General features: G+C 47.7%; 1 protein-coding gene across 2 annotated transcripts in view; it reads right to left on the reverse strand.

Annotated features, from left to right (window-relative positions):
* Positions 1 to 12,275, reverse strand: part of GPAT4 (glycerol-3-phosphate acyltransferase 4) — a 438,091-nt gene that overhangs the window by 170,917 nt on the left and 254,899 nt on the right. Inside the window, exon 1 of one of the 2 annotated variants that reach the window (XM_069617680.1) lies at positions 5,687 to 6,295. The exons of the other annotated variant lie outside the window; for it this stretch is intronic. Within the exon in view, the coding sequence (XP_069473781.1) occupies positions 5,687 to 5,851 (165 nt within the window). The 5' untranslated portion in view covers positions 5,852 to 6,295. Of the gene's footprint in view, positions 1 to 5,686; positions 6,296 to 12,275 lie in introns of those variants that run through there. 2 annotated transcript variants of the gene reach the window in all.

The following is a 12,275-nucleotide window of genomic DNA, read 5'->3' on the forward strand; positions in this document are numbered from 1 at the left end:
TCTAACCCCAACTTTTGATGTGAATGTGCACATCGTTTCCTGCGAACCGGTCCTCCTCTCTTTTTTGGATACAAGACATGTGTGGAGACCTGACCTGATTTGATTACACTATCGGCTCTCGCAGCCCTTACCAAAGGGTCGAACAACCCCATGTTAGGAGGAGCCACTTCAGCTGAAACCGCTCGGTCCGCTCCCTCCAGCGCATCCACCCCTAGAGGATGCGCCCCTAATTGCTCTTCCGTAAAATCTGGGGGGGGGCGGGGGGAGGATGCAGGATCGGTGCCACTGTAAGGCGGTTTGCATCCAAACTTGTCTGAGCTGACAGGTCGTCCGCCAGCGCTGCCTCTCCACTGACCTCATCGCCCACCTGGAAACAGGGGCTTCGAGCCCTTGGGCTTGATGAACACGGAGGGTCAGTGGGAGGTAGCTTGTCACCCGCCCCCCCCTCTTCACCCACCAGTCCCTCACCTGCGACACACGGCGCTTCCTCTCCTCCGAGGGGGAACTCTGCACACGCTTCACACGGCGGGGGGTGACTGGCGGACTCGGGGGACTTCTCCATTGGCTGGGGACAGGCAGAGGGACAAGCAGGGGGGCAAGCAGACGGTGAGGACTCCCAGGCATCCAGCTGGCCTGCTCCCGGGTCCTGGTTCACTGCTACAGCGGATCCGGGTAGGTTGGAAGCCAGCCTTGACACGGAAGAGTCTACCTCGGAATCCGAGTGAAGCTGATTAAGCGCAAGGATCATCTTTGATTTGGCGCTCCGCAATCGGGGACCCAGAGTCTCGGTTTGTAGTAGTGTTGACTCCGGGTAAGTGGCAGAGGTCGAAACGCCAGCCAAAGTCAAAGTCTTTTTGGTCGCAGCAGACACTTGGGACACTAGGGGAGTGTGGCTTTTTCTACTGGCAAGCCGTCCTGCCGTAGCTGCCATAGACTGCAGAGACTGCCACTCTGCAGCCACTCCACGGGAAAGAGGGGTTTTGAGTGAAAAGGCCAACCCTCTCAGTAGTAGGCACTGAAAACAGACTCCAAAACACAGGAATCCAACAGGAACTCGTAGAACACTGCAGAGACTGCCACTCTGCAGCCACTCCACTTTTTTATTTTGTGAAAGTTTTGTTTTAAAACCAAACATACTGTAAAAAAAATAAATAACAAGAAAATACTCAAAAAAGTTGAAAAAAGAAGAGGCAAAAGTGAACAAAATGGATAAACAGAAGATCTAGTGGAAAAATGAGGTGGGAGAGACGAAAGCATGAGAAACCAGGGGAAAAAAAGGAAGAAGAAACAACTCTCACGTTAGCCCATGCCATGCACAAGTATGTCATCCAGTCCTGGTTTTATACATTGCATTCTGGGACTTGTAGTGCTGCAAACAAAAAGCACGACTGCATAATTGTGTGTGGCATGGTAATTAAGCTGGCAGCATGGAACATGCAACACATAGGATAGGAATGAAGAAGAAAAAAGTTACAACAGACAGAACGGGAGAGGGACAAAGATTCCTGGGGGTGAAAGAGCCAAGAAAAACAATGAGCGAGAGAGCATGGAGGACAGACAGGGGCAGGCAAGAGTCACATTACGGGTCAAAAACCTTATGGAAGAAAGGAGGGCTTGGCAAAATGGAAACCAACGCCAAGGAGAGAGAAGACAAAATAAGAAGAAGAACGAAGATGTACAGACAAGCGAAGGAACAGAGCGAAAGGAGAAAGAACATGGGAGAGAGTGTACACAATTTAGAAAAAAGGGAGTACAAGCAAAGGGGGGCAGGTGAGTTGAGGGAGTGAAACGAAGAGTTCGTACAAATTAGGACTCCACAACTAAGATTTTATGATGAACTCCTAAACTGTGCCACATTATAAATTCCATCCTCAGAGACAAGGCCTCTCGCAATACGTTTGGTACATAGGTGTATGGTGACCAGAGAACACCGTTTTCTTTTACGCCATACCCCCTGTCCCGAGAAGCTTCTGCAAGACAGCCACTTTTTAGGAGGGGCTTTGAAACATCAGTAGCAGGGTCTTACTGATAAAAGGTGACTTTGCAGGCCAGGTTTTTAGCTGTAGGGGAGGGTTGGTGTGAAGTAGGAAGAGTGTAAATATAAGCATCCCCTGATGAAAGAAAGACACACACACACACACACACACACACACACACGTTTTGCAATCAAAAGGATAATCGGCAAAAACATCCAACCAGTTTTAAAGCTATGGCGAATGGGTGCAGGCGGACTCTTTACATGCCGCTTACAACTAACCAAACCCTTTGACCGGGTTGGTGGACCTCACTTGGCCTTCCACGTGTCCTCCGCAATTAGGGGCGGGAGCTAAAAAGAAGGAAGGCAACTTAAACAAAGTGTGTTCAAGGTGGAATTGGCATTAAAAAAATGTGAAGGCCACAGTTTTATGAGCAACATTCCAGCATGCACAGACATGTGTTCCTATGCCAGGAAGAACCCCATCACTAGGGTGGCCGGTCGTCACGATTGTACCAGACCTGTCCCGGAATTGAGTGCTCGGTCACCCATCCCGAGATTTTTTTTTTCATTTGAAAACCCTGTTCTGGTTTTGGGGAGAGTGTCTTCAGTGGCTGGTCTCGCAGCAGTATTGAGCACAAACTGCCATAAGCATGGACGTAATTTGGGGGTAACTAGGATTAGTAGAGCAACCCCAGTGGGCGCAGCTGCTACCCCCGGCGTCCATCCTGCCACCCCTGCAATGTAGTTTGCGTTTCAAAGAAATACTTTGTTGTTTTCAACAGGGGACCTGGACCCCTGTTGAAAACAACAAACTATTTAAAACAAGATGCAAACTCCATTATGCTTGCCTCGGCTTCAGGGGCGGGTGCAGGAGAGTTAAATCTCATGGTTGCTAAGCAACGTCCCCCGGACCACGACGTCCCAGCAGACAACCAGGCACCATCCGCCAGGTCCCTCATCGCGTGAAGCAATGTCTAAATGCAATCTTTTTTTCCCCTCTGGTTGCGTGGGGGCTGGGCTGCTCTGACTTTTTCCTCCAGTGGTGTGGGGTGGACTGCCCTGCCTAGACTCGCTAGTGCCTGTGCATAGCCCAACTTGATACATTATCACTACTCTCTTGAACATGACATTCTTTTTTTGTTTTTTAAGACAGTTAAAGCGCTTCAGGACGTGGGAATCAAACTTGTGTTGCCCCTGAGCTATCTTCCCATTCCCAATGCATGGGCCTCTCCCTGGGGGCTCTTAACTATGCTGCTGGAGGCTGGTACAACGCAAGCAAGGGAGGGAGCGAGGCTTGCATTTATGAATCTAGATATATAGGAGATTACTCTGCGCTGTGTACTCAGGTCAACTTATGCACTTTAAACTTATGCACTTTAAAATAATTCAATATTTGAATAATTATTTTATATATCATATTGATTAATTACGTTTTAATAGATAGTTTACACTTTCCATAATCAACTTGGACTCGAGTCTTCGGCCACTGAGACCACACACAACGCAACGACAACATAAACTGGAAGTGGAGCTAAGACCTCATACCAGGAACTGAACACACAACTTTACTTATTTTAAGGCGAGACACACAGCAAAGGAACAAAAATCTTGCAAACATTGGACTATCCAATTAAGGCAAGAGGGGAAAAAAAAAAAATAATAGGGGAAAAAAAAAATAATAGTTTACACTTTCCATAATTAATGTCGACGTTTTTGAGTAATCATGCCATGGAAATTATGGCATATTTAAGTGTAGTACTTAAGGAATTTACGGAAATTGTTATTGTATGTGAAATAATGTTACATGTTTGAAAATCTGTTTTTGTTGTCCAATATGCTAAAGGTTTTATTTATTAACCAAATGCACCAATACAAAAATAAAATAAAAACTATACTTGGTATCCCATGGCAATCTCCTGAATGTTAATTCTGTGGCTGTCTAAGTTTGAGCCAAGAGTGGCACACACACACAGTCAGGGGTAGACTGTGAATAAAGTAGTCAAATTAAAGAGGCCTGGCATCTTCATGTCGAACAGTTTACTATTAAGATTGTGGTGCATGTCATGTCTTTCGAGACTTTATTTAAGTTCATAAAAAATAGCTTGTCTTTCTGTATAACATTCACATTTTCTTTTTTGTGTAGGATACAAAGCTGCATGCCTGTATCAAACGCTAACTACTAGTAGGTGGCCCCATAACACTTTCCTTTGGTGTGCCTTTCAAAAGTACAGATGCAAAATAAAGACGAGAGGTTTTAGGCCCAGATTAGTTTGAATTCCGTTACTTGTAGACTTCAGTTAAGGATTACAAAAATCACAACTACAATCATATCTTTTTTGAGTAGTATGTTTCTTTGAGAATGTATTGAGTTGTCGGGTTGGTGTATTTTGTCAGTTGTGTAATTGTCAAGTAATATGCCTAAATTAGCATACTCATTTACCCCTTGGATGCCAACTATTAAGTCATATGTGCCAACTAGAGTTAAAAACATATCTGGACAAGTGCTTAGATTGCAGACTCTGCTCAAATCGTGGATTTACCACTTAACTAAGGAGTGCGATCCTAGGCAAATAACAGCATCACACAGTGCCTTATCTGCCAACGTTGGGTGTACCTAAAACGAATTTACTACACAATGTACAATATTAAAAACAATCTCAATTGTGGTTAATTGTCTATTAACCATGCAAATCTCCTGCAGAAAAAAAACGATGCCTGAACAGGTTCGGTGACCTCCCGCCTTGTTGCTACGTAGGTCCTGGTGATCATCAATCGGATCCAGTGGGCAATGGAATTAGGCTTTCCTGCTTGCCCCTGCAGCCTCCTATCTTACCAACAAATTCCCAATCATCCTAATACTCTGTTCCTTTCAGGTCCTAGCACTGTACTCTTAATACCCAGACAATGCTGAATCTGCTTCACTGAAGGCATGAAGGCAGATGATGCCACTTCCTGTGATATCAAGTGGCGAAAAGTTGTGTGCGATAACGTCCTGCGATATCACTTGAGGTGGGGGTCAAATTACATCACTTGCTGTGATGTCATATGGGAGGTCAAGGGTTGTGTAATGTCACTTCCACTACCCCTGGCATTTTGGTGAAATTACGTCCCTGCATATAAGAAGAGAGCTTTAATTTATGTACATGTCAACGAAACACACCGTGTCATTATTGGCGATTTTAACACTCAAATGCCAATCAACCATGCGTGTTTTCGAACCACCAACCTTTCAGTTAGAAGCCATAGCAGTAACTCATTGCGCAACAGAGACTGCTTGCAAAGCTTGTTCACGGGCAGGCCCGTGCTCTCAAACGAGCAAAAGCTCCTTGTGCATGGGTAAATCCCCAGTTTATGTGCAGGGGGAATTCCTCGAACTCCTTCTTAAAAAAAAAATCCCACACTACTGAAGTGTAGTCCTGCAGTCTATGTTTAAAGTTAGTTATACTCCGTTTTTAAAAATCTGGTCACCTTAATACATCGCACTGTCCTACCCTTAATCAAACACAAAGCATCTGAGAGTCTCAGCCAAATCATGCCGGGTGAACCAGTCACCGCCCTAACATTTTTACTTTGCAGTCCCCCCTTCAACCAATCACAATACAGTATCCCCCATACGCCCCCCTGTGTCACAAGTTGTTCTTGGCACCTATGACATATGATCCTTGTGTCTTCTAACGACAGTGATTAAACAAATCTAAATTTTCTCACCCGAAAGATCTTCAGCAGCGACTTCATATAAATAATGCGAATTCCGAAGGAAACGCCAAAGATGGCAGGCACGATAATGAAGACCATCAGAAGCGTGAACCACAAGGTTAGCGAGATGCCCAGCAGGTTGCAGACCAGGCTATCGAAGGGGAGTAGCAGGTACATGGCGAGGGGTCCCCAAAGTCAGCCGCCAGAGTCCAACGCGTTATTTTCTTGTAGAACGCCGACCGTCTATTGAACCGAGCAGTCCCAGGCGACTCGCACACTCCATCCCAAGAAATGTATCGGTCTCCAATGATGCAAGGGGTCGCTACGGTGAGACCCCCTTGAAATAGCGAGGAGGGCCCCTAGCGAGACATTGCACTGGTGGGCACAGTCAGCGGCGGCCCAGAGAGTAGAGGGTGGGAGCCAAACTGGTGGAACGCCTGTCCTCGGGAGGCAGAAGAGAGTGTCAAACCAGCAAACCAGGCAAGAAGCTCTGAGGGAGGCAGTGCTCCCATCCCGCCCATGCAACGGAAACCACCAAAGCACGTCTGTCCAAGTGCACTAGTGTCTAGTTCCCATTCGAGAAATGGACCATAGCGACGTCATTCCCTACCCTCCTTCACGTGACTTTCGTCACGTTTCGTTCCCCACCTTTTACGTAGCGTCCGACGTCATCATTGTGATTTTCTTGGGCGGGGACTTGGAAGGCTTTGGCTGCCAGAGGAACGAGAATCTGCGTGCTCTCGGCTGGCTGAGATCAAGGTCGGCATTTTCTTCTGGATACCGGGAAAGTTACTGCAAGACCCAGACTTCTTTTTGTCCCTCATCGTGATTTTTGGAAGCGGAAACTGGGAGGCCCTGGCTGCGAATCTGCCTAGTCTTGGATAGATGAGATTAACATGGGCATTTTCTTCTCGGGATACCAGTGAAAGTTCCAGCAAGACACTAGATAGAGGGGAGCGGAAAATTACTTTTACAATCGTTTTCATCTGTTCAAAGTGAAAGGTATAACGTGCGGAGAAAAGGAACATTGCAAGTACAGTGTATGGTGGTGGTTAACTGATCAAAGGGGGCTAATAGTGGAATTTAACCTTTGACGAGAGTGTGTTTGGGATGGGTGGTTGGTGGGGGCTATCTGCGTGTGGTTCTGGAAAGGCACGTGAGCATCTTGGTGTGGGTCTGGCAGAGGGATCCCCCCCTCTCCTCCCTCCCCTCTCTCATCCTTCCCTCCTCCTACTCTTCACCATCACCCCCCCTATCCAGCCCCACTCCCCTTTCTCCCTATTCCCTTCAGTTAATTGCTCTTCTCACTGTTTTGTTGATTGATTCATATTGTAATTGCTTCAACCGTTATATTGTTTGTTTTATGAATTATGTTGTTCCATTGTACAGCGCTTTGGTTTAAGGCGCTTTATAAATCAATAAATACAAATCTTGCTGGGGTCTGAATGGAGGGATAGGGGCACGTCGGTGTGGGTCTGGAGGGAAAAGGGTACATTGGTGTAGGCCTGGGGGAGGGATGGGGCACATGGGTGTGGGTCTGGAGGGAGGGATGGGCCATCTAGGTGTGGGTCTATGGGCAGGATTGGGGCATCTTGCTGTGTGAAGGGAGGGATGGTGGCATCTTGGGGTCGGCAATGGATGGGGCATATTGGTGTCGGTCTGAAGGGAGGGGATTGGGGCACATTGGTGTGGGTTTGATGGGAGGGATTGGGGTCATTAGTTTTGAGAGAGGCATGGGGCACATTTGTCTTGGTCTGAAGGGTGGGATATGGCATCTTGGTGTGTGGAGATGTATATCTTGGTTGAGTTTGCTCCTGTCCTGCCTCCATATTGCTGTGTGAAGGGAGGATGGGGCATCATGGTATGGGTTTAGGGAGGGTTGGCGGTGTCTGTCTTGGAGGGTTTTGTGGTGTCTTGGTGGGCTCTGGAATGGAGGGATGCAGCATCTTGGGGTCTGGCTTGGAGGGTTAGTGGGGTGTGGAATGAAGTGATGGGGCATCTTGGTGGGATCTGGAGGGAGGGATGAGGACATCTTGGTGTGGGTCTGGAGGGAGAGATGGGGGCCCTTTTGGTGTGGGTCCGGAATGGAGGGCTGCGTCATTTAGGTGTTAGTGGAGGGCAGGGTGGTGTGGGTCTGGAGGGATGTGGAATCATGATATGGTTCTGGAGGGTGGCATGGGGGCTTCAGTGTGTTGGTCTAAAGGGTGTCATGGCTTATCTTGGTGTGGGTTGGGATGGGGCATCTTGGTGTGGGTCGGGAGGGGGAGATGGGGCACCTGTGTGAGGGTTGGGAGGGTGGGATGGAGCATCTGTCTGTGGATCTAGCTTGTGGGATGGGGCACCTGTCTGTGGGTCTTGATGGTGGGATGCGGGCATCTTGGTGTGCCAGAGGGAGGATGGGGCATCATGTTACAGATCTAGAGGGAGGGATGGGGGCATCTTAATGAGGTCTGGCTTGAAGAGTGGTGGCATCTTGGTGGGGTCTGGAATGGAGGGATGGGGCATCTTGGTGGGATACAAAGGGAGGGATGAGGGCATCTTGGTCTGGAGGTAGGCATGTGGGCACATTGGTGTGGGTCCGCAATGGAAGGCTGCATCATCTAGGTGTGAGTGGAGGGCAGGGTGGTGTGGGTCTGGAGGTATGTGGAATCATGGTATGGGTCTGAAGGTTGGCATGCAGGGCTGGACTGGGAACTAAAAAAGGCCCTGGAAATAATTACTGGGGACCAAAAGAGGCACTGGAAATAAAGTTAAAAGTGGCCCCATATAACACATTTTCAGCAAGCCCAATGCTTTTCCTATGAGAACATTTTAAAATACCACAGAAATGAGGCCCAGGGTGCAGAGGCCCACAGGGAAATCTCCAGAGTTCTCTATAGGCCAGTCCACCCCTGGTGGCATGGGGGCATCTTGTGTTGGAGTCTGGATCAGAGAGGGGGCATCTTGTTAATGTTAAAGGATATTTGTACTGTGTACTATCACCACCGGAGTTGTCCCCTGGCGTTCTGGCGGATCTGAAAAGTAAAGGGGTTGAGTTAATGGGAATGAGCAGTGTAAGTACAAGAGAGCAGTGATGTGCTGTTGGCAGCTTTAGTTCGGTTAACACGTTCGCTGAGCTTGGGGGTGCTTTCCGCTTGGTAGCTGTTGTGCAAAGCTATTTGTGGTTTTTGTTGTGGTGTAGTGACGTTTGTGCGGTATGTTGTGCTTTAGGGTTGTGGTTGTGTTTGGTTAGAGTTTGAGAGGTGTATGCAGAGGAGTGAAATTGTTAGTGGGTTGGTTATTGCCTCGCTATCTAGAAGTGATATGTGCTAAATTTCCACGTTATTTCTAGATGTGGTGCGTGAATATCTCTGAATTTCTATCTAGATCCGGCACTGGCTAATATTCACAATCCTGTATATATTGTTGATGCATGCCAATATTCACAATTATATCCAAATGTGGCACTGGCCCACCTTCAAAATCGTGTCTAGATTTGAAGCAAGCTAACATTCGCACATCTATCTTAATGTATCATTGGTAATATTACCAGTGCAGTCTAGATGTGGCAATGGCTAAAATGTGCTATTGCATCTAGATGCGACGCAGCCTAATGTTCACAAATCTATCTAAGTGTGGCACTTGCTAGCCTTCACAATCCCTGTCTAGATGCAACGCAGGCTCATGATATAATATGATATGGCATTTATAACACGCCTATACACAAGTGTTTCAAGACGCGACGAGGCAAGCGAGGGGGAACAGAAGGAAGAGAGACAACTATCATACTAGGCCAGGTGTCATTCAGATTGCGCAAATGCATTGGAAGAGGGAAGGAGGAAAGTGCTGGGGGAGACAGTGCAGTACATGGGATAATACAATAGGTACAAGTGCAGACATCAGGTGTCAAGTGCTGGTAGTGGGACCGTAGGGGTACAGAAAACAGTCCCCAAGTGCGAGGGTTGCCATGAAGGCAGTGCATGGGTGTGACTGGCGGGGCAGGGGACCTGTGCCCGACATCAGAGGGTGGCCAGGTAACCAGTGCAGTTCGAGTTTACTTAACCCTTCACTAAAGCACCTAAAGTATTTCCGAGCAGTAGTTACAGTTACATCCAAAACGGAAAGAAACATGTCGGGCACCAGTTGTGTGTGTGTGTGTGTGGAATGAGATGATGATAGTGATTGAAGATAAAAGTGAATGGAACGAGTTCAAGTGAGGTGTGCTCAGTGAGGTATGTCCGAGTGCCATTAACAACACAGCACAGTACACTTTAACGGTTAAGAATTCAAATTCATTAAACTTACCGATTGAAGGGTTGAAGCTTGTGCATATAATTCTGTGAACATTCTGTGAACATGTCTTTTAGACTTTTACTGTAGGAAATTTAAGAAATACAGTATTATTACACCGATGGTGTTAAGATTTGCATACAATTGAATAATAAAATATGTATATTTTTTTACAAACTTGTGTCTAAATAGTGTTTGTTTCCTATGCCCATAAGTGAATATGGGACGGGAATAGAGTCCACCCAGAGTAGGTAGCAACGAGTAGCACCAGCTTTGTTGTTGCAAAGTGTTAAGGGTTAACCCCTTCATGTTGAGGGTATGCTGGTGTTGCAGACCCCTCTATCTCTCCTTTTTGTCTAAACAGTTTCAGTATCAGCCAGGAGGTCTGCAGGGGAACAGGAGGAGAAAAAGCATAATCAAAGAGAATGGTTTTGAGGTGCTTCCGGAACCGGAGATGATTATCCTCAAGTTTCAGGGAGCCTGTTCCAGAGGGAGGCCCCAGCCGAAGAAAGAGATCTACCACCAACTTGTTGCTTGGAGAAGCGACCGACCCTAAGGGAGTTGGAGGCGAATGAGTGAAGAGTTCAAGAAGGAAGATATTTAGGAAGAGAGAGTTGAAGGTATAGAAGCCCCAGAAGGCCTTGTGGACAATGCAGAGGGTTTTGAACTTAATCCTCGCAGGCAAAGGGAGCCAGTGCAGAGATTTCAGTCCTGGGGAGCTACAATCCCTTGGCTTGAGGCCAAGGGCAGGTCTTGCAGTCCTGTTCTGGATGAGTTGTATTGAGCGGAGAGTCGAAGCAGGCAGATTTAGAAAGAGGCTTTTGTCATGATCTCTGCTTCCAAAAGGTCAGGGTTTTCCCAACTCCCTTGGAAGCAGATCCATAACCCAGGTTCCGAGTGCCAACCAGTCCCAATTGGGACCTTTTGGACCCAGTCCTGGCGCCAGTGGCACCAGGCTCATAAATATGCCCAGTCCCAGCGCTGGAAGCGCCGGGCTCATAATGCTTGGGTGGACTTACCTGCAGTAGACCATGCTGCTTACTTGCCTGCCAGTTGAGCCTCTGATCCTCTTCTGTTTGGAACTACTTTTCCTGTTGGGTGGGGCAGGAGCCACTCCCTAGATTCAGAACACTGGAACTCTTCTGGAAAGCAGGAACTCTTTTCTTACCTAGGTGTCTCCTTCCACAGCCACGCCTAAGCACTACAGGAGGCTATTTAAACCACACCCGATGGATGAATCTTGCTTTGCGTTATTCTGCATCCTCTGCAGCAGAACGCTCATCGTGTCTTCTGCATCTGATCCTGTGCCTAAGGAAAAAGGCTTACCATCCTGAATCCAGTCTTCAGCAACACCTATAAAGACAAGAAAGAACAGGTTAGCATTACGGTCTTCAGTGACATCTCTTCACTTACCTGGTCCATCGGCTGTCACCAACGCCTCGCGCTGCATTCCGGCATCTGAAAGACAAAGGCTTACCTACTCTTCGTGCGCTCCGGAGATCTTCACACTGCATTCCGGCATCTGAAAGACCAAAGCTTACCAACTATTCGCACGCTCCGGAGGCCTTCGGCGCTGCATCCCGCATCTGAAAGACAAAACAAGGTGCGTTTAAAGACATTGGGGAACTTTAATACTCACGTGCCATTACTCCTTTCCACATCTAACCCAGTGGGTATTCCGGCACCCTGCAGCCGCTCCGAACTTGTACCTGCAAAATAAAAAGACAGTTAGAGCGCATCGTGAAGCAGGCAACAAGCGCTTACTTACGTGCTTCCAGGCGCTTCTATTCATCACACGGGCTCCATCTTCAACTCACTTCAGCCCGTCATCCGCCATCGCCGGAACCCTGCAAAACAAGAAACATCATTACTAAAGACTTTAAAGACATTAGAATTACTCGAAACTTACCGTTCGTGCAGTAAACGACGGACAGCAGTCCTCTGAAGTCAAGAGGCCTGCTCCCCTTAACCAGTGAAGAAACTGGTTACAGCACCCTGCCCCGAGGCAGATGGAGAGCACGACGTTCACTTACCTAAGACATCTTACCCTTCGAGTCAGACATACAGTGCACAGAGGTCCAGCCCAAAGAGCCAGCCGTGTGTTACACATCACCTTTGAAGATACGGTATACGCCCAGTCAAGACCGGCGCCTCTACGGGAATCAGGTGAGCGTTACACTGTTGCAATAGTCCAGCCTAGAGCGAACCAGAGCTCTGGAGACTGAGCTTCTGGGGGAAGGAGAGGAAAGGAAGAATACCTCTGAGGCCAGTGCAGCTGGTACTGTGACTTCTTAGAGACGTCATAGATGTGGGGAGAGAAGGAGAGTGTGGA

The sequence above is a fragment of the Ambystoma mexicanum genome, chromosome 10 (genome assembly GCF_040938575.1).
Source record: "Ambystoma mexicanum isolate Mex_15411 chromosome 10, UKY_AmexF1_1, whole genome shotgun sequence".
NCBI lineage: Eukaryota > Metazoa > Chordata > Amphibia > Caudata > Ambystomatidae > Ambystoma > Ambystoma mexicanum.